Source organism: Acanthochromis polyacanthus, chromosome 19 (assembly GCF_021347895.1).
Source record: "Acanthochromis polyacanthus isolate Apoly-LR-REF ecotype Palm Island chromosome 19, KAUST_Apoly_ChrSc, whole genome shotgun sequence".
In the NCBI taxonomy this organism is placed as follows: domain Eukaryota; kingdom Metazoa; phylum Chordata; class Actinopteri; family Pomacentridae; genus Acanthochromis; species Acanthochromis polyacanthus.
Window position 1 is genome coordinate 31,631,168 of NC_067131.1, and position 26,329 is coordinate 31,657,496.

General features: G+C 41.1%; 1 protein-coding gene across 1 annotated transcript in view; it reads right to left on the reverse strand.

Moving 5' to 3' along the window:
* The window catches only part of heatr1 (HEAT repeat containing 1), a 32,283-nt gene that overhangs the window by 3,283 nt on the left and 2,671 nt on the right, over window positions 1–26,329 (reverse strand). The window contains exons 4-39 of the mRNA XM_051939596.1: window positions 25,635–25,776; window positions 24,581–24,682; window positions 24,359–24,499; window positions 23,789–24,000; window positions 23,575–23,702; window positions 23,400–23,487; window positions 22,550–22,651; window positions 22,150–22,267; window positions 21,954–22,061; window positions 21,691–21,789; window positions 21,376–21,464; window positions 20,500–20,696; window positions 19,224–19,345; window positions 18,372–18,557; window positions 16,963–17,137; window positions 16,710–16,858; window positions 12,939–13,131; window positions 12,615–12,784; window positions 11,766–11,918; window positions 10,756–10,995; window positions 10,447–10,578; window positions 10,125–10,228; window positions 6,990–7,130; window positions 6,249–6,361; window positions 6,057–6,178; window positions 5,849–5,977; window positions 5,547–5,771; window positions 4,957–5,086; window positions 4,680–4,858; window positions 4,272–4,324; window positions 4,059–4,182; window positions 3,444–3,584; window positions 2,056–2,345; window positions 1,703–1,853; window positions 787–966; window positions 24–158 (exon numbers count right to left, since the gene is read on the reverse strand). Coding sequence (XP_051795556.1) covers window positions 24–158; window positions 787–966; window positions 1,703–1,853; window positions 2,056–2,345; window positions 3,444–3,584; window positions 4,059–4,182; window positions 4,272–4,324; window positions 4,680–4,858; window positions 4,957–5,086; window positions 5,547–5,771; window positions 5,849–5,977; window positions 6,057–6,178; window positions 6,249–6,361; window positions 6,990–7,130; window positions 10,125–10,228; window positions 10,447–10,578; window positions 10,756–10,995; window positions 11,766–11,918; window positions 12,615–12,784; window positions 12,939–13,131; window positions 16,710–16,858; window positions 16,963–17,137; window positions 18,372–18,557; window positions 19,224–19,345; window positions 20,500–20,696; window positions 21,376–21,464; window positions 21,691–21,789; window positions 21,954–22,061; window positions 22,150–22,267; window positions 22,550–22,651; window positions 23,400–23,487; window positions 23,575–23,702; window positions 23,789–24,000; window positions 24,359–24,499; window positions 24,581–24,682; window positions 25,635–25,776 — 5,263 coding nt within the window. The remainder of the gene's footprint in view (window positions 1–23; window positions 159–786; window positions 967–1,702; window positions 1,854–2,055; window positions 2,346–3,443; window positions 3,585–4,058; window positions 4,183–4,271; window positions 4,325–4,679; window positions 4,859–4,956; window positions 5,087–5,546; window positions 5,772–5,848; window positions 5,978–6,056; window positions 6,179–6,248; window positions 6,362–6,989; window positions 7,131–10,124; window positions 10,229–10,446; window positions 10,579–10,755; window positions 10,996–11,765; window positions 11,919–12,614; window positions 12,785–12,938; window positions 13,132–16,709; window positions 16,859–16,962; window positions 17,138–18,371; window positions 18,558–19,223; window positions 19,346–20,499; window positions 20,697–21,375; window positions 21,465–21,690; window positions 21,790–21,953; window positions 22,062–22,149; window positions 22,268–22,549; window positions 22,652–23,399; window positions 23,488–23,574; window positions 23,703–23,788; window positions 24,001–24,358; window positions 24,500–24,580; window positions 24,683–25,634; window positions 25,777–26,329) is intronic.

Genomic DNA, 26,329 nt, shown 5'->3' on the forward strand with positions numbered 1-26,329 from the left:
CACTCGAGTACAGATTACTCTACCTGAGGATGCTGGCAGCGGAAGTTCAGAGCGGTGAGGAAGAAGGAGGTGAGCTCTGATTGGTGGACGCTGAGCTGCTCTCTGTCCATGTGACCAATGTGCTCCTTCAGGATGCTCATCAGCGCCACCAGCTGCTCCTGCAGGAAACAGCAGCAGAAGTTTGAGTTCATTTGGTCTGAAAGTTCTTCATTTTCAGCTCAACATCAGCTTTAAGAGAATTTATCAACTGATCCTGTTTGGGACCAAATAAAACCTGAAATTACAGAAACTCGAGAAGATCTAAAACGAAACATTAAATAAAATTAAGTAAAATAAATATAGAAATATTTCTACGGCGGTTTTTTTCCTCATATCTGGCTTTCTTCTTACTTTTATTCATTTATTTTTTTATTTGGTTTTACTGATTAATCATGAAACTTTTAATTTGCACAGTAATAATTAAACTGTTTAATTAAAAGAATTAAACTTAAAAATATTCAGTAAAAATTAATTAAAATAAATGAAATATTACATAAAATTAGAGACATAATTAATGAAATAAAATATGGTTAAAACTGAAAGAATTAAAATAAAAGAAACTTCTGTGTTGCTGTTATCTATATTGTTGGATTCTGTCTTATTATTTTTAAGCAGTTTCTTTTTTTGTTTCTTGTTTAATTTTTTAACTGATTAATCCTGGAATTTTTAATTTGCACTCTTATAATTAAACTGCAAAATAATTAAACTGAACTAATAAATATCATAACATTATTAAATCCGTCTGACCTTCCTGTCGACCAGCAGGCTGCTGTAGCAGCTGCTGATGGAGGGCAGTAGGACCCTGGGGGGCAGCCGGGTGGCGATGGAGCTCCTCAGTGACGTCAGACGAGCCGACAGCTGATTGGTCGAGGAGGAAGAAGAAGAGGAGGAGGAGGAAGACTGGAGCAGCCGAGTCAGTCGACACACCTGAAGAGTGAAGCAGGTAAGAGAGCAGATGCATGATGGGAAACGTAGGAATCACTGCTTTTGTTTCTAACAAATACAGCAGGAAAACGATAATTTTCTAAAATAAAGTTAATTAAAATAAATTTTTAAAAAATCATGTAATATTTAAACACACTACATTAATTAAATGAGTGAAAAAATAAAAGAAAACTATTATTTAAATTAAACGAAGCAAAACAGAAAATATAAATATCCATGAAAAACTTATTTGGTTAAATAAATTAAAATTAAATAAATAAAATATCCTGTAAAAAATGGAAATGAAATAGTAAAATAGAGGCAAAAATAATTAAATCCATAAAGTTAAATGAAAAAAATCCAATAAAATAAATTAAATAAGGTTCAGTTCATAAAATCTTTCATTTAATAGAATATAGTAAAAATTAAAGACAATAAAGAGTAAAATAAAATCGCCTTTAAAAATATAAAATTAAAATGAAACTACATTAAGTAAATAAATAATGTAACAAAAACTTGTAACAGTATCCTGTAAAAATGAAAAAAAAAATTCACTCAATAAAATAAAGGGAAGTTAAATAAAATAAAGGCAAAAAAAGTAAATAAATCAAATATATTAAACGAATGAAATAAAATATAAATCAATTAAAGTTAGATAAAATATATTAAAATAAAGTTACACCAATGAAATGAGTCAGTCAAATTAATAAAATAAAATATTAAAATCCAGTGAGTTTACCTGTGTGATGATGTCATGCAGGTAGGGGCTGATGAAGTGCGGCAGCGTCTCCGTGACTCTCTGCATCGCCGTGACGACGCTCAGCAGGTAAATCTCACTGCTCAGGAGCTCCTTCCTGTCACTGAGCACGTGCAGAACGGCCGGCATCAACCTGCAGCACAGAGATGACATCACACAGGTGAGCTCTGATTAACGGGTTAAATGTAAACGATGACATCACACAGGTGAGCTCTGATTAACGGGTTAAATGTAAACGATGACATCACACAGGTGAGTTCTATTTAATTAACTCTAAACGATGACATCACACAGGTAGTGAGCAGGTTTTGAATCCAGGCTGCTGACTGGCTGACCTGGGCAGCTGTGGGATGGCGAGGGTCTTCAGCGTGGCGACCACCTCGGCGACGCAGAGCAGAGCGCTGCCCGTCACGTTCCTGTCCTCGTCGGTTGCCGTGACGACCTGCACCACCCGCTGCAGGACAGGGACGAATGCCTCCTGGTGGGCGGAGCCAAAGCAGCGGCAGAGCAGCTTGAGGCTGTAGAGCGCCGTCTGTCGGTTGATGGCGAGCTCCGCCCCCTCGGTCACATCACTCCTACCCACAATGCTCAGCAGGTCAGAGGTCAGCTGCAGGAGAGCCGACACCTGGAGGAAGGAGAAGAAGAGACGGTTTAATTTATATTGCTAAAAGATGCTTTATTTTATTTTAATGATTTCTATTTCACTGTTTTATTTATTTAATTAATTATATTAACTTGACTTTGTTTTTATTTTACTTCATGAGATCTTTTCCTCTTTTATCCAACATTATTTTATTTATTGAACTAATTTATTGTTATTTTAATTGACATTTTTACAGGATATTCTGAATATTATTATTTAAATTTATTTGACTTTAGTTAATCAAAGTAATTTTATTTGGATTCATTTTATTTTACATATCTAAAGGATATTTTAATATACTTAAATTATTTCTATTTCACTTTGTTTTGTTTTATTAATTATACTACTTTATTAACTTGATTTTATTTTACTTCATGGGATCTTTGTCTTTTATTTAACATTCCTTTATTTTTTTATTTAAAAATATTTTAATTTACAGGATATTTTAATTATTTCATATTATTTTAATTTATTTTATTAATGTAATTTAATTGGATTTATTTTAGTTTACATTTCTAAAGGATATTTACAATTTAATAAATTGTTTTATTTCATGTACTATCTTGGCTTTATTTAGTTTCATTTGATTTTTTAAACATTTTACTGTACAGGTTTTCGTTCTTTTATTTAACTTTATTTTATTAATTATAATTTTAATATTATTTTGATTGTGATTTTTTTGCAGGAATTTTAAATATATTTGACAGATTAACTTTTTATTTAATGTGACTTTCTTTTTGGATATTTTTTATTTTATTTGTATTTTACTTTATTATAAAACACCAGGTCAGACTCCTCGTATGTGAAAATCTATTTTTTTTATTAAACTGTCTGACTTGGGAGGAACTTCTAAACACTGAGGGTTCATTTAGAATTCTACATAGTTTCTAAAGTGATTTTATTAAATGCATGACATGTCTCTGTTCGTTTTGTTTGTTTTCTGCGTCTATTAGTTCAGTAAGGGGCTGTATTTCTGTTTTTTCTGATTGATTTTTATGATTTTATGCTGATTATTTTGATAGAAGCCTCCTGTGTTTGTACTGTATCAGCCGTTCACCTGTACAGGTGTGCTGGGCTTACCTGAGGCTCCTCCCACTGCGTTCTCTGCTGCAGCTTGTTGTTCAGCAGCTCCATGGCCTTCCTGCGGACCGACGGCAGCTCGTTACCCATCAGCCCCCTGGTCACCGTGATGAAGGTGTCGGTGGGCAGCAGAGCGTTCACCTGGACGGAGACGGACAGGTGAGAACCAGGAAGTCCTTCACTCTGAGGCAGGTCTCAGCGTTTAAATACAGTTCATGAACAAACAGAGAAACATCTTCTACAGAGGAACGTCTGGAAACATGGAGACATTCTACTGAAAGTGACTCAAACCTGGAAATGTGTTCAAGATGATTGAGAAAATGGTCTGAATGTCTGAAAAACAGATGTGACTGAAACAGTTTGTTTGTCCCGTCATTTCTGGTTTAATTATTCTGAACTTCACCACCGCAATCTTTTAAGAAACTTGTCCTAAATGTCTAAAAAAGCTGTTTAAAACCACTGGTTTTAAACAGCTTTTTATGTTTTGACTCAAAGTGTGTAAATTGATTAAAAAATTAGCTGAAAAGACAAAAAAATTGTTTAAAGCGACTATAAGCGACTCGTCCAAAATGAGTTAAAATGAACCAACGGTGAGTTAAAAGGTTCTACTCCGACCTTGTCCAGAACATCGTAGGTCTTGTTGAGCAGAACTCTCCAGAACTTGGCCGTGGGTTTATCAGAGTTCTCCTCCACGCAGCGAGCGACGCTGTGGATGTACCGGAGGATCTCCTCCAGCAGCCTGGAAACAAACAAACAAACAAACAAACAACAGCGTGTTTACTGATCTCCTCCATCACCTTCAGATGATCTCCTCTGATCTGAACTCACTTCTGCTGCAGCGGCTGAAGAGTCGCATCGACGTCATCGTCTCCTTCAGCGACCTGGAGAAGATCCATCAGAAGATTAAAGATCAGAGGATTAATGATCAGAGGATTAATGATCAGAGGATTAATGATCAGAGGATTAATGATCAGAGGATTAATGATCAGAAGATTAATGATCAGAAGATTAATGATCAGAAGATTAAAACTCAGAAGATTAAAGATCAGAAGATTAATCATTAGGTGATCAATGATCAGAGGATCAATCATTAGGTGATCAATGATCAGAGGATCAATGATTAGGTGATCAATGATCAGAGGATCAATGATTAGGTGATCAATGATCAGAGGATCAGTGATTAGGTGATCAATATCAGGTGTTCAGATGTTTCTCCAGGTGTCTTCATGGTCTGACCTTCCTGATGAAGCTGGTGGATCCCAGCAGCTGGGCCATGAAGGACACGTTGAGGAACTTGAAGTGTCGCAGCTCTTTGGCGCTGTGAGCCTCCAGACTGAAGATCAGGTCCTCCAGCTTCTCCTCCTCGTCCTTCTTCTTCTGGGCTCCTCGCCGGCCGGCCGGACGCTTCACCGGAGCTGGAAGGAGACCAAACATCTGGATTACTGAACGTTCTGAGGAGTGTGTGGATGTTCTCTGCAGACGATGGTTTCAGGGTTCCTCCTCTTCGTCTCACCGTCGTCTTTGTCATCTGGAAGCCGCAGCAGGAAGTTCAGGATGTTGATGAGAGAAGTCAGCTGATCACACACGTCGAAGTGACAACAAACCGAAACCCAGAAATCCACGTCTCTGTCCAGAGCCTCGTCCTGGAAACACACAAAAACTATTTAAATACACAAAATGTACATTAAACGAGCAGAAATACACGTGAAATTACACAAACATACCGAAAAAAATAAAAAAATAGACAAAAATACTGAAAAATAATGTACCGACAAACCAGAGTACTTTGAAAAATACACAGAAATACGCACAAAGTACACAGTACTACACAGAAATTACACCAAAAACACACAAAAATAAAGAAGCATAAAATACACTTTAACAGACACACAAGGAACAAAATACACGAAAAAAGACAAAAAACATGTAAACAAAGATGTAAACAAAGACGTAAACAAACGTGTAGGTAAATAAACATGCAAACAGAAAGTAAATAAAAAATATGTAAACAGTCAGACAGGCAAACAAACAACATGTAAACAAACATGTAAATGGACAAAAAGTAAACAAACGTGCAAACAAACAAACAGATGTGTAAACAACCTTCTCGTTGGCCGAGCCGTCCGTCTGCGTGGCGTGCTGCTTGAACAGGAGGAGCATTAGGACCCAGAGGAAGTGGGCGGGGCCCAGTGTGGTCACCAGCTGCGTCAGGATTGGCTGCCGCCGGTGCTCGGGCACGTGAGGCAGCGCGTCAACGAACACGTGCACGATCCTGGTCACCACGGCGACGAGGTGGGAAGAGGAGCCGCCGTCGGACAGCTGATTGGCCTGGAGGAGGAAAACGGTCACATGATCGGAAAAACTAAAAACCCCATCAACCAATCAGACGGCGCCGCCTCTCTCACCTGGATCAGGGCAGGTACGACCATCTGCACCGTCTGGTCGATGACCCTGAAGCTGTAGGCATCGTCCAGACGCAGCAGGTTGGCGCCCATGAAGGTGAAGATGGGCATGATGTTGAGCAGAACTTTCTCCTACAGGAAACAGAAGACGGTTAGAGAACACCTGGACACACCTGCGGCAGGTGAGACAAAAAGGGGCGGAGCTCCTCACGGGGAAGATGGCGGCGGTGGTGCCCAGCAGCAGCAGAGCGTGGTGGTGAGTCTGAGGCACGTCGGACGTCCTGATGACCTGGACCACGAGCTCCACGCTGAACTTCTCCTCATCCAGGATGTCTGAGGACAGGAAGCAGAAAGATGAAGCCCCAACTCCTCAAATCAAGCCTTGCCTCCTCCCATCACTCACCTGCAGCTCCTCCTCCAGGTGAGAGTCTGTTGCAGATGTTGAGCAGACAGCTGAGCAGCAGCTGTTTGGTGTACTCCATGTTGGCGTGATCAGCTGATCCCGGCTCCAGACTCCTGATGACAAACATCAAACCAAACTTCAGTCAAAATTCGGCCAATTTTAGATCAAATTTAATTCAATAAATCCTCCTCAAAAACGTGGATTAATGCCTCCTGCACACATCTGAAGTCTGTGAACCCACAGAACCAGACTTCATTCAGAAATTTGCCAATTTTAGACCAGAGTTTTCTCAATAAAACTTTAATTTATCCTTGTTGCACATGTGAAGTCTTTGAACACATCAAACCAAACTTCAGTCAAAATTCGGCCAATTTTAGACCAAACTTAATTCAATGAAACTTCCAGACAAATACAAATTTTGCCATTTTTAGACCAGATTAAACTTCTGGTAAATATTCATGTGAGCCACACACACCTGATATTTAATCACTTCAGACTTCATTCAAAACTGTGGCATTTTTAGCCCTGATTTTTTAACTTCATTCACATTTTTCTTATTTTTTTATTGAGGGTAAATGTCTTAGAAAACAGAAATAAATTAACGTGCGCCCTCACATCACCAGACTACACTGAAGGTTTTCTCTAACTTAGAGCCGATTATAAAAAGGACAGATTAATTCCTGCTTTATTTTCCTGATCTTCCGTCTTGCTGCTTTTTTCCTGGGATCATCCAGATGTTACCTGGCCAGCAGCGAGAACAGAACCGGAACCAGCGTCTGGGATCTCCTCAGCTTCTTCTTGTGCTGCAGCAGCTCCAGGATCAGTGTCACCCTCTGCCACGACACAGCGCCCCCTTCTGGACCGGAGCCCTCCGCTGGCTTCCTGCTGAAACAGTTTGAAGCTGTTTGATTCTCTCAGGACGTAAAAACAAACGGGAAGCTTCCAAACAAACAGGAAGCAGTAAAAACAAACAGGAAGCTTTAAAACAAACAGGAAGTTTAAAAACAAACAGGAAGCAGTAAAAACAAACAGGAAGCTTCAAAACAAACAGAAAGCAGTGAAAACAAACGGGAAGCAGTAAAAACAAACAGGAAGCTTCAAAACAAACAGGAAGCTTCCAAACAAACAGGAAGCAGTAAAAACAAACAGGAAGCTTCAAAACAAACAGGAAGCAGTGAAAACAAACGGGAAGCTTAAAAACAAACGGGAAGCAGTAAAAACAAACGGGAAGCTTAAAAACAAACAGGAAGTAGTAAAAACAAACGGGAAGCAGTAAAAACAAACGGGAAGCAGTAAAAACAAACGGGAAGCAGTAAAAACAAACGGGAAGCAGTGAAAACAAACGGGAAGCAGTAAAAACAAACGGGAAGCAGTAAAAACAAACAGGAAGCAGTAAAAACAAACAGGAAGCAGTAAAAACAAACAGGAAGCAGTAAAAACAAACGGGAAGCTTAAAAACAAACGGGAAGCAGTAAAAACAAACAGGAAGCAGTAAAAACAAACGGGAAGCAGTAAAAACAAACGGGAAGCAGTAAAAACAAACGGGAAGCTTAAAAACAAACAGGAAGCAGTAAAAACAAACGGGAAGCTTAAAAACAAACGGGAAGCAGTAAAAACAAACGGGAAGCAGTAAAAACAAACGGGAAGCAGTAAAAACAAACGGGAAGCAGTAAAAACAAACAGGAAGCAGTAAAAACAAACAGGAAGCAGTAAAAACAAACGGGAAGCTTAAAAACAAACAGGAAGTAGTAAAAACAAACGGGAAGCTTAAAAACAAACAGGAAGCAGTAAAAACAAACGGGAAGCAGTAAAAACAAACAGGAAGCAGTAAAACAAACGGGAAGCAGTAAAAACAAACGGGAAGCTTAAAAACAAACAGGAAGTAGTAAAAACAAACGGGAAGCAGTAAAAACAAACAGGAAGTAGTAAAAACAAACGGGAAGCTTAAAAACAAACAGGAAGTAGTAAAAACAAACAGAAAGCTTAAAAACAAACAGGAAGCTTAAAAACAAACAGGAAGTAGTAAAACAAACAGGAAGCTTAAAAACAAACAGGAAGCAGTAAAAACAAACAGAAAGCTTAAAAACAAACAGGAAGCTTAAAAACAAACAGGAAGTAGTAAAAACAAACGGGAAGCTTAAAAACAAACAGGAAGCTTAAAAACAAACAGGAAGTAGTAAAAACAAACGGGAAGCTTAAAAACAAACAGGAAGCTTAAAAACAAACGGGAAGTAGTAAAAACAAACAGGAAGTTTAAAAACAAACAGGAAGCAGTAAAAACAAACAGGAAGCAGTAAAACAAACGGGAAGCTTAAAAACAAACAGGAAGCAGTAAAAACAAACAGGAAGCTTAAAAACAAACAGGAAGCTTAAAAACAAACAGGAAGTAGTAAAAACAAACGGGAAGCTTAAAAACAAACAGGAAGCTTAAAAACAAACAGGAAGTAGTAAAAACAAACGGGAAGCTTAAAAACAAACAGGAAGCTTAAAAACAAACGGGAAGTAGTAAAAACAAACAGGAAGCTTAAAAACAAACAGGAAGTAGTAAAAACAAACAGGAAGTAGTAAAAACAAACAAGAAGCTTAAAAACAAACAGGAAGTAGTAAAAACAAACGGGAAGCTTAAAAACAAACAGGAAGTAGTAAAAACAAACAGGAAGTTTAAAAACAAACGGGAAGCTTAAAAACAAACAGGAAGCTTAAAAACAAACAGGAAGTAGTAAAAACAAACGGGAAGCTTAAAAACAAACAGGAAGCTTAAAAACAAACAGGAAGTAGTAAAAACAAACGGGAAGCTTAAAAACAAACAGGAAGCTTAAAAACAAACGGGAAGTAGTAAAAACAAACAGGAAGTTTAAAAACAAACAGGAAGCAGTAAAAACAAACAGGAAGCAGTAAAAACAAACGGGAAGCTTAAAAACAAACAGGAAGCAGTAAAAACAAACAGGAAGCTTAAAAACAAACAGGAAGTAGTAAAAACAAACGGGAAGCTTAAAAACAAACAGGAAGCTTAAAAACAAACAGGAAGTAGTAAAAACAAACGGGAAGCTTAAAAACAAACAGGAAGCTTAAAAACAAACGGGAAGTAGTAAAAACAAACAGGAAGCTTAAAAACAAACAGGAAGTAGTAAAAACAAACAGGAAGTAGTAAAAACAAACAGGAAGCTTAAAAACAAACAGGAAGTAGTAAAAACAAACGGGAAGCTTAAAAACAAACAGGAAGTAGTAAAAACAAACAGGAAGCAGTAAAAACAAACAGGAAGCAGTAAAAACAAACAGGAAGTTTAAAAACAAACGGGAAGCTTAAAAACAAACAGGAAGCAGTAAAAACAAACAGGAAGTAGTAAAAACAAACAGGAAGCTTAAAAACAAACAGGAAGCAGTAAAAACAAACAGGAAGCAGTAAAAACAAACAGGAAGCTTAAAAACAAACAGGAAGTAGTAGAAACAAACGGGAAGCTTAAAAACAAACAGGAAGTTTAAAAACAAACAGGAAGTAGTAAAAACAAACAGGAAGCAGTGAAAACAAACAGGAAGTTTAAAAACAAACAGGAAGTAGTAGAAACAAACGGGAAGCTTAAAAACAAACAGGAAGCTTAAAAACAAACAGGAAGTAGTAAAAACAAACAGGAAGCAGTGAAAACAAACAGGAAGTTTAAAAACAAACAGGAAGCAGTGAAAACAAACAGGAAGCTTAAAAACAAACAGGAAGCTTAAAAACAAACAGGAAGTTTAAAAACAAACAGGAAGCAGTGAAAACAAACAGGAAGTTTAAAAACAAACAGGAAGTTTAAAAACAAACAGGAAGCAGTGAAAACAAACAGGAAGTTTAAAAACAAGCAGGAAGCTTAAAAACAAACAGGAAGCAGTGAAAACCTCTGAGAGGCTCGGGTCCGGCGGGTTTGCTGAACCGTCACGCTGACGTTTGGTTTCGGAGGAGGAGAAAGTTCATTGGCTACCAGCTGAGCGTCAACGGAGATCTGAGGAAATAAAACAATCAATCCATAAAACAGTTGAATGGGTACCAGCTGAGCGTCCACACAGTTTTAATCCTTTATTTTCCAGTTTCCAGCTGTATTTATGGAGCTGTTTTTAATCTTATTCACCCCTTTAAAGCTGCTGATGGTCAGTTTTTTAACTTTAATCTTTAGTTTTCTAGTTTTAATCCTTTAATATTGTAGTTTTTTAATCTTCTCACCGCCTTGAAGCTGCTGCTGACGGCGTCGGCCACTGCTGGACTCCGACTCTCCACCAGGAGGTCGAACAGAACCGACAGAATCTTCTGCTGAACTTTTTCATCTCCGAGAGCCGAGAAGAACGACTTGGAGATCTGTGGAGACGACGAGAGGAAACAAAGGGAAACTCACTTTACTGAGAAACATCAGAACATACATTAAACTGTACTTCATAAAGACTTTTATCTCTTAGAGTTTAAACAAGAAGAACTCCCTCAGCTTTCCTGGTTCTAGTCCAGGAATTAACCCGTTCTAACTCAGTTTCTACCCACCTGCTCCAGAGCCCTCATCTGGCAGCTCGGTACGTCGGGGTGCTGCTGGGTCGGGTTCCTCAGAGCCCGGATGAACAGGTCCAGACAGTTCTGGTCCCGGACCAGCAGGGGGGCCGAGGCCTCGTCAAACTTCCCCAGAACCAGCTGCATGAGCCGGGCCTCGTCCCAAAGCAGAGAGGGGGTGTCGGGTACGGTCTCCAGGAGCCGGTCCAGGACGGGCAGCAGAACCGAGAGGATGGACTGAGGAAAGGAACCGGAGAACCAGGAGGTCAGAACCACAGAACCAGCGTTCTTTTTTTTTTTTCCTGTTGAGTTCCGCTGTTGAGCAGTGATGGGACCCGCCAGAATGTGCTGAGACTCTCTCCAGAGTCTAATCTCACACTAAACCCTCTCTCCTTTTCTCTAGTATCTTCCTCTAGTATCTTCTCTATACTAACATGACACCCACAACTATGGTGTTTAGTACTGTCTGGCTAATTATTCATTCATTTATTTATTTATTTATTGTTTGTTTGTTTGGTTTTCTGTTCTCTTGTGTATGTGTTTGTTTGTTTGTCTCATTGATGGGTAATTATTAGTTGGGAATAACACCTGATATTCTTCAGATGTAATAGCACCGCTTGCTAGTCCCTGTCCCTGTCCATCCCCTCTCGTCCTGTCCACCCCTTTGTTTCCCCTCACATCACCACTGAGGTGTAGCACTGCCCTCCCTGGCTCTTAAACAGGGAAATGTAATAAAGAGTGTCAGCTTAGCTTTCAGGGAGGGCTGGTGATGGTCACACGCATGCACTAAATAATAAGATATTTGGCTGCAAGACTAAAATATGCATTAATCTCATAAAGTGTTGACACCCCTTTCATGGAGTTAAACAATGAGAATAAATGCAGACCAAAAAAACAAACAAAAAAAACAAAAAAAACAACCAGCGTTCTGACAGATTACAGATCCGATGTTGGATTTCTCTGAACTGAACGTTCAGGTGTCAGTCTGAGGTGAGCTGCTGCCTCACCTGTCCGCTGACGTTGCTCAGAGCGTCCAGCAGGGCAGCGCTGCTGTACGACGGGCAGCTGGAGGTCTGAACTGTGGAGAGCAGCTGCTGCAGCGACGCCTGAAGCTTCCTGGATTTACTGGAAGAACTTTCAGCATGAAGAACGCCGAGAACCTGCAAAGAAGAAACCGACAAACTGAACATTGAACACTAGAATATGGATCTATAAATACTCAATACAACAAGTCTAGTTTATTCTTGGTTTAAGTCTTATTCCAGGTTTTACTCTAGTTTATTCCTGGTTTAAGTCTTATTCCAGGTTTTACTCTAGTTTATTCCTGGTTTAACTCTAGTTTACGCCTGGTTTTAACGCTTATTCCAGGTTTGACTCTAATTTATTCCTCTTTTAACTCTAGCTTATTCTTGGTTTAACTCTAGTTTATTCTTGGTTTAAGTCTTATTCCAGGTTTAACTCTAGTTTACTCCTGGTTTAACTCTTATTCCAGGTTCAACTCTAGTTTACTTCTGTTTTAGCTCTAGTTTATTCTTGTTTTAACTCTAGTTTATTCCTGGTTTAACTCTTATTCCAGGTTTGACTCTAATTTATTCGTCCTTTAACTCTAGCTTATTCTTGGTTTAACTCTAGTTTATTCCAGGTATAATTCCAGTTTATTCCTAAATCTTAACCTTGTGTTTCGGTTATTCTAGATTGCTGGAGAGCGGTAACTTAGGGATTCTGTTTTTCTCTAAATAAATGAAATCCTGTGAATCATCAGGATGAAATCTTAAAATAAACCAGTAGATTAATGCTAGTTTGTAAACTCAGTGGTAAAATATTAAAGTGATGAACTAAAATGTGAATCCTCTCACCTGGCTCAGGTACGTCGGGTCGGCGATGATCTCCTCTGAGGTCTTCAGGAGCCTCTCTGTGATTGGCTGGAAGGGGGAGGAAGCTCCTGATAGGCTCTTCAGGGCGGCGAGGGCGGATCTACGGACCTCCCGAACCGGAGAGGAGAGACAACACAACAGAGACGGCACCACTGACGCACAAACAGGCACAAAAATACACAAAAAATAGACAAACAGGCACAAAAGCAGACAAAAACACAAAAAATACACAGACACAGAAACAGAGACGTTACAAAACAGCATGATCAGATTTACTGATTTTATTTTTCTTTTATTTCTTCCTACCAGGTGAATCGGTGGCGGCCAGCGTCTCCAACATGGCGTCCGGCTGGTTGCTAAGCAACGCTCCACCCATATACAGCGCCTGAGTCTGCAGGACGGCGCCCACCTTCACGTCCAGCTGGTCCCCATGGTTACTGCCGTATCCCCACAGGACGGAGAGGAACCTGAAGAGCATCACTGGATCCCCGAGGTGGACCTGAAGGTTAAATTATTATAAAAATAATAAAACAAAATGACAAAAAAATAACACAAAACCTGTTTAAAGGAGTCATTAGTCACAAAAAATCCACAGGTTCTGGTTCTATGTTCAGTCCTGGTTCTAGTCCTCATTCTGGTCCTGGCCTCTAGTCTGTAGTTCTGGTTCTGGTTTTATTTTCAGTCCTGGTTCTAGTCCTCATTCTGGTCCTAGCCTCTAGTCTGTAGTCCTGGTTCTAGTTTTATTTTCAGTCCTGGTTCTAGTCCTCATTCTGGTCCTAGCCTCTAGTCTGTAGTCCTGGTTCTGGTTTTAGTTTCAGTCCTGGTTCTAGTCCTCATTCTGGTCCTAGCCTCTAGTCTGTAGTCCTGGTTCTGGTTTTATTTTCAGTCCTGGTTCTAGTCCTCATTCTGGTCCTAGCCTCTAGTCTGTAGTCCTGGTTCTGGTTTTATTTTCAGTCCTGGTTCTAGTCCTCATTCTGGTCCTGGCCTCTAGTCTGTAGTCCTGGTTCTAGTTTTATTTTCAGTCCTGGTTCTAGTCCTCATTCTGGTCCTAGCCTCTAGTCTGTAGTCCTGGTTCTGGTTTTATTTTCAGTCCTGGTTCTAGTCCTCATTCTGGTCCTAGCCTCTAGTCTGTAGTCCTGGTTCTGGTTTTATTTTCAGTCCTGGTTCTAGTCCTCATTCTGGTCCTAGCCTCTAGTCTGTAGTCCTGGTTCTAGTTTTATTTTCAGTCCTGGTTCTAGTCCTCATTCTGGTCCTAGCCTCTAGTCTGTAGTCCAGGTTCTAGTTTTATTTTCAGTCCTGGTTCTAGTCCTCATTCTGGTCCTAGCCTCTAGTCTGTAGTCCAGGTTCTGGTTTTATTTTCAGTCCTGGTTCTAGTCCTCATTCTGGTCCTAGCCTCTAGTCTGTAGTCCAGGTTCTGGTTTTATTTTCAGTCCTGGTTCTAGTCCTCATTCTGGTCCTAGCCTCTAGTCTGTAGTCCTGGTTCTAGTTTTATTTTCAGTCCTGGTTCTAGTCCTCATTCTGGTCCTAGCCTCTAGTCTGTAGTCCAGGTTCTGGTTTTATTTTCAGTCCTGGTTCTAGTCCTCATTCTGGTCCTAGCCTCTAGTCTGTAGTCCTGGTTCTGGTTTTATTTTCAGTCCTGTTCTAGTCCTCATTCTGGTCCTAGCCTCTAGTCTGTAGTCCTGGTTCTAGTTTTATTTTCAGTCCTGGTTCTAGTCCTCATTCTGGTCCTAGCCTCTAGTCTGTAGTCCAGGTTCTAGTTTTATTTTCAGTCCTGGTTCTAGTCCTCATTCTGGTCCTAGCCTCTAGTCTGTAGTCCTGGTTCTGGTTTTATTTTCAGTCCTGGTTCTAGTCCTCATTCTGGTCCTAGCCTCTAGTCTGTAGTCCTGGTTCTGGTTTTATTTTCAGTCCTGGTTCTAGTCCTCATTCTGGTCCTAGCCTCTAGTCTGTAGTCCAGGTTCTAGTTTTATTTTCAGTCCTGGTTCTAGTCCTCATTCTGGTCCTAGCCTCTAGTCTGTAGTCCTGGTTCTAGTTTTATTTTCAGTCCTGGTTCTAGTCCTCATTCTGGTCCTAGCCTCTAGTCTGTAGTCCTGGTTCTGGTTTTATTTTCAGTCCTGGTTCTAGTCCTCATTCTGGTCCTAGCCTCTAGTCTGTAGTCCAGGTTCTAGTTTTATTTTCAGTCCTGGTTCTAGTCCTCATTCTGGTCCTAGCCTCTAGTCTGTAGTCCTGGTTCTAGTTTTATTTTCAGTCCTGGTTCTAGTCCTCATTCTGGTCCTAGCCTCTAGTCTGTAGTCCAGGTTCTGGTTTTATTTTCAGTCCTGGTTCTAGTCCTCATTCTGGTCCTAGCCTCTAGTCTGTAGTCCTGGTTCTGGTTTTATTTTCAGTCCTGTTCTAGTCCTCATTCTGGTCCTAGCCTCTAGTCTGTAGTCCTGGTTCTAGTTTTATTTTCAGTCCTGGTTCTAGTCCTCATTCTGGTCCTAGCCTCTAGTCTGTAGTCCAGGTTCTAGTTTTATTTTCAGTCCTGGTTCTAGTCCTCATTCTGGTCCTAGCCTCTAGTCTGTAGTCCTGGTTCTGGTTTTATTTTCAGTCCTGGTTCTAGTCCTCATTCTGGTCCTAGCCTCTAGTCTGTAGTCCTGGTTCTGGTTTTATTTTCAGTCCTGGTTCTAGTCCTCATTCTGGTCCTAGCCTCTAGTCTGTAGTCCAGGTTCTAGTTTTATTTTCAGTCCTGGTTCTAGTCCTCATTCTGGTCCTAGCCTCTAGTCTGTAGTCCTGGTTCTAGTTTTATTTTCAGTCCTGGTTCTAGTCCTCATTCTGGTCCTAGCCTCTAGTCTGTAGTCCTGGTTCTGGTTTTATTTTCAGTCCTGGTTCTAGTCCTCATTCTGGTCCTAGCCTCTAGTCTGTAGTCCTGGTTCTAGTTTTATTTTCAGTCCTGGTTCTAGTCCTCATTCTGGTCCTAGCCTCTAGTCTGTAGTCCAGGTTCTAGTTTTATTTTCAGTCCTGGTTCTAGTCCTCATTCTGGTCCTAGCCTCTAGTCTGTAGTCCTGGTTCTAGTTTTATTTTCAGTCCTGGTTCTAGTCCTCATTCTGGTCCTAGCCTCTAGTCTGTAGTCCTGGTTCTGGTTTTATTTTCAGTCCTGGTTCTAGTCCTCATTCTGGTCCTAGCCTCTAGTCTGTAGTCCTGGTTCTAGTCCTCATTCTGGTCCTAGCCTCTAGTCTGTAGTCCTGGTTCTGGTTTTATTTTCAGTCCTGGTTCTAGTCCTCATTCTGGTCCTAGCCTCTAGTCTGTAGTCCAGGTTCTAGTTTTATTTTCAGTCCTGGTTCTAGTCCTCATTCTGGTCCTAGCCTCTAGTCTGTAGTCCTGGTTCTGGTTTTATTTTCAGTCCTGGTTCTAGTCCTCATTCTGGTCCTAGCCTCTAGTCTGTAGTCCTGGTTCTAGTTTTATTTTCAGTCCTGGTTCTAGTCCTCATTCTGGTCCTAGCCTCTAGTCTGCAGTCCTGGTTCTGGTTTTATTTTCAGTCCTGGTTCTAGTCCTCATTCTGGTCCTAGCCTCTAGTCTGCAGTCCTGGTTCTAGTTTTATTTTCAGTCCTGGTTCTAGTCCTCATTCTGGTCCTAGCCTCTAGTCTGCAGTCCTGGTTCTGGTTTTATTTTCAGTCCTGGTTCTAGTCCTCATTCTGGTCCTAGCCTCTAGTCTGTAGTCCTGGTTCTAGTTTTATTTTCAGTCCTGGTTCTAGTCCTCATTCTGGTCCTAGCCTCTAGTCTGCAGTCCTGGTTCTGGTTTTATTTTCAGTCCTGGTTCTAGTCCTCATTCTGGTCCTAGCCTCTAGTCTGCAGTCCTGGTTCTAGTTTTATTTTCAGTCCTGGTTCTACTTCTGGCTCTAGTCTGGCTCTAGTTCTTGTTATGCTTCTGGTTCAAATTTTAGTTCTAGTTCTGCTTCTGGTTCTGGTCTTGGCCCTAGTTCTGGCTCTAGTCCTGGTTTAAGTCCTGGTTCTAGTCCTGGTTCTGGTTCTGGTCATAGTCCTGGTTTAAGTCCTGGTCCTTGTTCTAGTCCTGGTTCTGTTCCTAGTCCTGGTCCTCCTCACCTGGACCAGCAGCTTCATCAGCTGTCTGAAGCTTCCTGCCGTAGGTCCGTCTGCGGCGCCGCTCATCAGAACGCTGAACATCCGACAGAGCAGACCCAGGTAGCAGCAGGTGTTGGTGTCCATCTTCTCCGGGTTCCACCAGACCTCACCTGCAATCACAAGACGGGTCAGCAGCCAATCACACGTCCGGGTGAGTCGGCAGCCAATCACACGGCCGGGTGAGTCAGCAGCCAATCAGGTGAGTCCAGCTTACCTTTGAAGGAGGCGTCGTCACACCTGAGGGTCTGGATGAAGTCTCTGAGCAGACAGGTGAGGACGCAGCCAAACTCCAGGTCGGCTGGTTCACCTGGCTGCTGCTCACACCTGCTCAGGTAAGTGGTCAGAGCCTCGGAGAAGGATGGCCAATCAGAGACGAGATGCCCAGACTCCTGAAAACAGAAGAAGAAACCGGAGGAAAATAAAAACAAAACTAACTCTAAACAAACAAACACACCTGAAGACTAAACGCACCTGAAGACTAAACGCACCTGAAGACTGAACGCACCTGAAGACTGAACGCACCTGAAGACTAAACGCACCTGAAGACTAAACGCACCTGAAGACTAAACGCACCTGAAGACTAAACGCACCTGGTTCTAGAAAAAAAAAAAAAAAAAATCACCTTTCAACTGTTATTTTATAAAATTATTATTTTAAAATAATTATTTTATACAATTATTTTACTGGTATTTTACATTTTTTATTGATATTTTACATATTTTCACTGACATTTTACGTTTTTTTTCTCACATTTTAGGATATTTTATGTTATTTTACTGATGATTTACATATTTTTGGTGATATTTTACTGATATTTAATGTTTTTTATTCATATTTTACGATATTTCACAATATTTTACTGATATTTTAAGTATTTTTACTGACGTTTTACGTTATTATACAGATACTTCATGTATTTTTACTGGTATCTTACATTATTTTACTGATAATTTCTGTATTTATAATGATATTTTATGTTATGTATGTATGTATTTTTAATGATTTTACGTTATTTTATGTATATTTGCTTATATTTTGCAGATTCTGCAATTCTACAGTTTCATTATCAGACGCTTTTGTCCAAAGCGACGTACAACACAAGCAAGAATTCAGACAGAAGGAAAAACCTGTAGTAAGTGCAAAAAGTGCGATTGGTCAAAGGTGTTGCCATCAAGTTGCAGAAGAAATTGCCAACCGCCTCGGCCGGTGCGGAGAGCCGCTCGTGACAGGGCTGGGGCGCAGTCGGACGACGGTCGCCCCTCTCCTGCCTCGCATCGCATGTTTGTGGAGAACCTGGTGCTAAATCACTTGCAGACGACCTGATTCTGGGTCAGGGTGTCGTACGTAGCAGAGCAGCTCCCTCGCTGCGATATTGCCAACCCCCCCCCCAATTTTTTTTTTTTAACTTTGTCAGCGCTAAATAAGTGCTGGGTTTTGGACCACCTGACTTATTCTACCCCTAAGGTGGAGTCAGATTAAGTGCCTAGGTGTTCTCTAACAATTGAGTCTTCAATTTTAAGTATTTCAACTATCTTTAGTGTATTTTTTTTTTACATTATAATCTCAGGTTGTATTTCCAGGGTCAACAGCGCGCTAACATCCACCAGTAGGTGTCAGGCTCACCTGGAGGCGGAGCTCCAGCAGGGGGCGCTCCAGCAGCAGGTAGACCCTCTGGGCCGTCAGCAGGTGCTGCGTGTCGCTCAGACCTCCCAGACCCAGCAGCAGCGTCCGGCTCAGGACCAGGAAGGACGTCTTCTGTCGCAGAGCAGAACCCTGCTGCTGCTCCACCAGCACCGCCAGCTTCTCCAGCTGTCCAATCAGAGACAAAGACACAGGTCAGCTGACCGCCAGCAGCCAATCACAGCGTCACAGCAACAGGAGCTTTAAAACAACAGATTCTCACAAAATATAGGATTTTAGAATTATGGAAGGAGAAAATATTTAAACCTTGGAGCCTTAAATCTGGCCGGTAAAATAAATTATTATTGTTATTTCTTTAAAAATATGACCGATTACCAGAAAGAAACATTTAAAACAGAGACAATCTAATTAATCTAACTTGTGATAAAAACTCTAAATGATAGTTTTTTATTTGTGAAACGGTTTAAATTCTCTTTAGGGTTTCTGCAGGATTCATTAATTATAGCTTCAGATCTTTTAAACATAAATAACATTTCATAAACCAGATAATTAACTATTAAACAACAACAACTAGTGACATAATTGCCTAATTATTAGATTAACATCATAACTAGTCAAACCAATTGGAGTTTATTAAACAAATGAAGGCGATTATCAGCCAGAAACTATGAAAAACTCTTAGATGTTTAGCTTTCCTACAGTCCCTGAACACATCATCTGAACCAAATCTGAGCCTAAAACTGAAACATTTCATTAAAGTCACTGTTTTCTGCACGTTTGAGGTGTTTTTAAAGGCTTTAGTTTGGTGGTTTATTGTTATTAGATAAAACTCACGGCGTCCCGTCTGGAGAAATGCTCCATGTTGGCCATGTTCAGGGTCAGCGTGGAAACCAGACGCTCGTTTATCAGACCAACAAAGTTCGGATCAGAGCTTCTCTTCGTCATTTCGTCCAGGTCTGAGGACACAAATAAACAGAAATAAATACACAGATTTAAATTAGCTGGATTATTCTACATAATTAATCACATTGGACGTTTTAATATTAGATGAGTTATTTACAAAAATTAATAAATCTGGAGGGTCAAAAAACTAATATTTCAACTAATACTGTAAAGTTTAAACTTTAACACGTATTCTCGTCTGTTAAAGTTATATTTTATGTTAAATCTGCAGTGTTTTAGTCCTTTACATATAAATTATTCTGGTAAATTAACACGACTCAAAATCTTTCCAAACAACAAAAACAAAAAAAAACATCGAAAATGTCTCAAGATTCTTCAGGAATTCTTTAAAAATGTGTTCAAAAGACTTGAAAAGAAGCCAAAAACTGCTCAGAACTTGAAAATAGATCAAAATGTTTCAAACTTGGTGGAAATTACTTTAAAACTTGTTTTAAAATGACTCGAAATTTGCAAAAAATTCAACAAAATGAGCCCAAAAATGACTCGAACTCTTTCCAATAAACAAAAACAACAGAAAAACTTCCAAAATGACTCAAAATTCTGCAAAAATTATTGAAAATTTTCCCAAATTGATTAAAAACTTCTCCAAGACTGTAGAGTTTAAACTTAAATCTGTATTCTAGACGGTTAAAGTTGTATTTTATGTCATTCTTCAGTGTTTTAGTCCTTAACATTCAAATGATTCTAGTAAATTAACACCATAAATAACTCTGGAAGGTTTTAACTTTAATATTTAAACTAATAAAGTGAATCTCAGTAAATTAATACTGTTGGATTTCAGATGTAATATGCATTGTAGTCTGTTAAAAAATACATAAATGATCAGTAATATCACATCAAATATTAGTAAAATAACGTAAAATATCGGTAAAAATATGCACAATATCAGTAAAAGAACATAAAATATCAGTAAAAATATGAAAATTATCAATAAAATAATGCAAAAATATCAGTAAAATATGTAAAATATCAGTCAAGTATGAAATTATCAATAAAAATAGAAACAAAAACTGTCATTTAAAAAGTTCTTCTGCTGTTTTACAGTTGTGAAAACTTCTCGGGCTGAAGCTAAACTGTAATTCTACGTTTCCTGGTGCTGACAGCGTTTTATTGAACCTTTATCTCCTCCTCCAGGTATTGAGCTTACCTGCAGCCCAGGTGAGGGTGAGGGGATGCTGCTGGAGGAAGGAGGACTGGGCGACGAGGCGAGGGAGGCCGAGTCGACTCGATGTCGCCACCAGGAAGGGCAGCAGCCTCCAGCCCGTCTGCTGGACCAGCTCAGCGTCGCTTTTTCCCATCCGGGGGTCGGACAGTAAACGCAGCGCCTCGGTTTGGATGGGAAGCCTGAAGGAGATCAGAATTAGAATCATCAGAATTATCAGATTTTAGTTTATTATTTATCTGATAGAAGTTTCAAAAAGCCACTAGAATTATCAGATATTAGTTTATTACCCTGGTCAATTATTATTTTACTGATAATTTACGTTATTTTAATATTTTACATTATTTTACTGATAATTTCCACATTAATCTAATAAACATTCACCTAAATTGATTCAAAAACTCCAAAGCTGCTCAAAACTTGAAATTAGTCCAATATGTTTCCAAACTTGGTGACTCAAAAAACTTCAAAATTACTCTAAATGTGCACAAAATGAATCAAAATGAGCCCAAAATGACTTGAAATCAACAAAAACAGCAAAACAACAAACAAAAAACTTCCAAAATGACTTGAAATTTGAAATTAGTGCAAAATGTTTCAAACTTGGTGGAAATTACTGAAAAACATGTTTGAAAATGACTCAAAGTTGAACAAATTTTATCAAAATTTGCCCAATACGACTCGAAAAGCTTCCAAAATGACTTGTGTCATTTGTGAATTTGTGTAAAACGACTCAAATCTGTCCACAATGATGCGGAAATCTATTGAAAACGCGTCAGAGTTCATCCAGATGTTGAGTCAGTGGATCGACTCATCTACAGGAGCCTTTAATACTGGATTCTATTTGTGTAGTTCACTGACCAGCGTTCAGCGTCGGACACATCGGCTCTGTTCAGCAGAGACAGGCAACACGACACGACGTCTTCAGGCTCCAGAACGTCCAGAACCACCTGGAAGACCCAAAACCCCAGTTAGACAGTTGGACAGTCAGTCGGTGTGACTGGACCTTTAGAGCCGTTATTAGAGTCTTTACTAGAGCCTTTGTTACAGTCTTTACTAGAGCCTTTGTTAGCCTTTGTTACAGTCTTTACGAGAGCCTTTGTTAGCCTTTGTTACAGTCTTTACTAGAGCCTTTGTTACAGTCTTTACTAGAGTCTTTAAATCATCCAGACTCACCTCCAGGACCCTCAGAGCCGCAGAGACGACTGATGGAGCTTCATCCTGCAGACGTTCTACAACGGCGTCTTTCAGGAAACCTTCGTCCAAACTCTGCTGCTGCTCCAGACAAAACCAAACACACATTTAAAAGTTCTGCTGGAGGATGAATCGGAGATAAACATCAGGATTCATTCATCTGACTGGTTTATAATAGAAAGAGTTGGATGTTCCGTTCTTAGAGACCAGAGGAACAGGTGTAATCGGTGAATCTGCTGCTGTACCTGTCCGGAGGTGACGATGTCCATCAGATGCTCCACAGCCGACAATCGGACTGAAGGCTGAGGATGTTTCAGGCTGAGCAGCAGCGATGTGTTCGAGTCGCCCAGAATCTGAGACACAAAGACAGTTAGGCGCCAAGTTAACTCATTAAATCTGCAGAGAGCTAAAGAGCTGCTAGTGAAACGGAGTGAAGTTTACCTGGAACTTCCCACTGCTCAGAGACAGGGACAGGAAGTGATGGAACAGATGTTTCTGCTGTGTGTCGCTGATGTCGGTCACATGACCTGCGAGGACACCATCCAGAGCACCGACATACCTGGTGGAGGACAAACGCACACCTGAGGATGCTTCTAAATGTGGACTAAAGCTGGATTTACAGCAGCCAGGACTTGTATTTTTACATTGTGTCTGACTGACATAGCGCCACCACACCACCAGGGGGCAGCATCACTCCTCCGACACGTTCAGTAGAGACAGAAACAGTTTAATTATAGAGTTTACTTTAGATCTGCGTTCTGGTGTTAATAAAGAGAAGGACAGGCACCTAAATATTCAAACTGAAATGACTTTGGACTAAACGTTGCAGCAGCAAACGTACTTGGACTCGAACAGTCGAACTAGAGGCAGCAGACGCTGGTCGAGTGCTGACAGGTTTTCAGCAGAAAGTTCGGTTTGACTCAGATACTCGTCCAGCAGCAACCTGAAGAAGAAACACAGCAACTCTCAGAGTATAGTAACGGCAGGACGAACCGATGAAACCTTACATGACTCAGACTAGCTGTCTAAAGACTTGAACTGTGACTTGGACTAGCCCTCTAAAGACTTGAGACATGACTCCAAGTACCCCTCTAAATCCTTGAAATATGCTTCAGACTAGTCCTTTAAAGATGTGACTAGAACTAGTCCTCCAAGGACTTGGGACCTTACTCAGACTAGCCTTCTGAAAACCTGAGACTCAACTCTGACTAGCCCTCTCAAGACCTGAATCAATTTTGCCTTCTAAAGACTTGGCACTTGACTTCTACCAGTAATTTACAGATTTGATTCTGTAACCCCTCTAAAGACTTGAAGAATGCCTTGGACCATTCCTCTAAATACTCAACTCAGACTGAAGACTTGATACCTTATTTGAACTCGTCCTCCAAAAATTAGACTTGGACTCCTCCTCTACAGTCTTGACATTTGACTTGGGTTAGACCACTGAAGACATTAGGTATCCAGCGGTTTAGACATCAGAAGATTTAAGACATATTTTGGACATGCTTCCTAAATACTCAACTCATTCTAGTCCTCTAAAACTTGAGTCATGACTCAAACTCGTCCTCTAAAGACTTGAGACTTGACTGGGACTAGTCTTGTGCAGATGTGAATCTGTGTTGAATGAACTCTGCTTATCAGGAAGCAGGTCAAGCTGAACAGTCTAACCAGGTCTGGAGGTTGAGGTTTACCGAGCCACGGTCCGGTCCAGGTCTTTGGTTAGGGGGACGGACTTCAGGATCGACTCCAACACTCTGAGCTTGTCTGTCTCTGTCTCACCTGTAACAGAGAACAACAGGTAAACTCTGATCTCACCTGTAGAGCTGAAAACATTTCATATCCAGATGCTGCAGGTCTCACCTGAGCTGCTGGCGAACACACCGTGGACCAGGTGGGGCAGCAGGTAACGCAGTAGAGGACTGATGTCATGAACCGCCGCCATGACCTGCAGCGTCGGAACCAGCGCCGGCATCGAGCAGAGACGGCCAACAGCTCTGAACATACATGAAGAAACAAACACATGAGCTGACGGCCCACCTGCACCATGTCCAAAACATCCCTACCAGGAGTCCGGTCCTACCTGGGTCCGGCGGCATCTTCCTTCTGGTTCTGCAGCAGCACAGTGAGGCAGCCCAGACCCTCTTTGGCCAGAACTGGCTCTTTGACTAGAGACTTGCTGATGTGAACGGCGAGACTGTCCACAAGACTCGACTCCATCACCACCTTCACCGCCAGCTGGCACACGATCATGTAGGTGGCGGCTTTATAGTCTGTCAGGGACGACTTCAGACCCTGCAGGAACAACCAGACCAGGTCACCACAGGAGTAAAATGTTTAGCGCAAATTCAAACTAGAGTCCCCAGGTCCTTGAACTGAAACCAACATATTACTGTACTAGGTCAAGACGGACTAGTACTAATTCAAGATCAATAAGTCAAGTCCAACCAGTCTCGTGTCAAGACAAACCAGTGCAAGATGAACAAGTCAATGTCCAACTAGTCCATGTTGAGAACAACCAGTTCCACTTCAAGACCAAAAATTAAGCAGTCCCAGATGAGGACCAACAAGTCAATACCAACTAGTCTCAGGTCAAGACTGTTGTTGTTTTTTTTATCCTGTGTGTTGTTCAGGTGAACAGCAAATCGATTACCTTCTGGACATATGGCAGCAGTTTGGAGATGATGGTGTCGGACACTTTGTCCACAGTGTCCAGAGCAGGAACGATGGTGGAGGCGTAGAAGGAGAAGATCACTCTGAGCTGGGAGCAACTCCCTGAGTGTCCTGAATAAGCCTGAAGAGGAGAAGAAGAGTTTAGCAGGTTCAAACGGAGGACCAGCTTCCTTCGATCTGTACATGCTCCCACTCAGCTCACCTGGATGGACCTGGTCACCATGGAGCAGATGAAGTCCATGAAGCTCAGGTCGCTGTAGCAGTGGTTGATCAGGGCTCCTCTGGACAGCGGCACACCTGGTTTCTAAGGCAACAAAATCACATGAAATACTTTATTATTGTTATTCTGATTGATATTAGGGACGGGAATTTCGACTAATTTCCCACCGACTAGTCTCAAATTTTATTTGCGACTAGTCGACTAGTCTATAAAGCCACCTAATGACAGTGAAGAAACATTTTCATTTATATCCCGCTCCGTAAGTCTGGATGGGATCTGTAGTGACTTTGCGCATGCGCGATTCACCTGCCGTCTGGCCGCGGAGTGATGTGTCCTCTAATCAGACACTGGGACTGCTGTGGGGTTACTGGACTGACAGCCTGTGCTCTGGGAGGGGGAGAAGCTCACAGCAGCACCTGCTGCTTGTTGAGGACAGTAACTGCAGAATGAGCCCAGTTTTCCTGTCAGAGTCTCCAAAACGACAGAAAAAGTCACTAGATTTGTTGCTAGTCACTTTTGACATTAAAAAGTCGCGAGGACGCTTTGGAAAGTCGCTAGATTTAGCGAGAAAGTCGCTAAGTTGGCAACACTGGTTTCTGCTTACACAGCCGACAGGCGAGCTTGTTGTCATCTGCTGCGTCAAAATACTGCCAAACGGTGCTGATTTTCTTAAACGGGAGTGTCGCCATTTTCCCACTTTACCTTTCCAAACTTTCTTCCCCAAACTGTGTGGCCCCGCCCCCTGCTACGTGTGATGGGAGGGGAGGGGAGGAGGAGCAATTCCCTCCCTGGCTGCTCAGCCTGTTTACAAAGAAGCCGAGGCAGAGGCACGGAGAACAAGGAGCATGATGCTTAATGCAGCGTTTAACCGACTAGTCAAATACTAAACGTTTAATAAATGAGTAGGCAATTAAACGATTAAACGACTAGTCGCGCACATCCCTAATTGATATACCACAAAACAGACAGACAGTTGGGTTCAGGTTTGACCTCTGCGGTCGACAGCACCAGATGTGAGGTTTGGTTGTAGGCTGACCTGCAGGCAGAGGAGCCAGTTCCATCGGTTGGTGGCATCTTTAATCTTGAGGAGCTGCAGGACTCTGACGAACACGTTGGTGTCGTGATATGGCAGTGCGCAGGACAACAGCATGTCGGCATTGTAAAGTTGGATATGGAAGCTGCAACACAAAACACCAAGAAAACTGGACTTTAGTGTCAACGGTAGTGAAACAGGAAGTACTGAGCGGCAAAACATTACTTTAAACAGGAAGCACTGCTGTTAGTTATTAGATTAAAGGAATGCTGAATTTAAATGTGAATCCTTCAGTTAAAAACAGAATTGATAAGTTTATCCCACGAGTCAAATCCAAAATCAAGTCCCATGACGAGACCAAAGACTTAAAAGGGCAGAATAAAGTCCCAAATCAAGACTTACAAATCCCAGATTAGGTCTTATGTCAAGGCCCTGGACAAATCCAAAGCCAGAACCAGTGAGTCCAAAATCAAGGCCAACAAGTCCCAAGTCACATGCCAAGTCTTGGATCAACATGAACAAGTCCAATGTCAAGACCAATGAGTCCAAGTCAAGACCAACAAGTTTCTGGTCAAGACCAACAAGTTCTATGACAACTCCAGAGTCAATGCCAATAAGTGTCAAATCAAGATTAACTAGTCCCAAGTCAAGTTCCAAGGTCAAGTCCGAAGTAAAAATCAACAAGTCACAAATTAAAA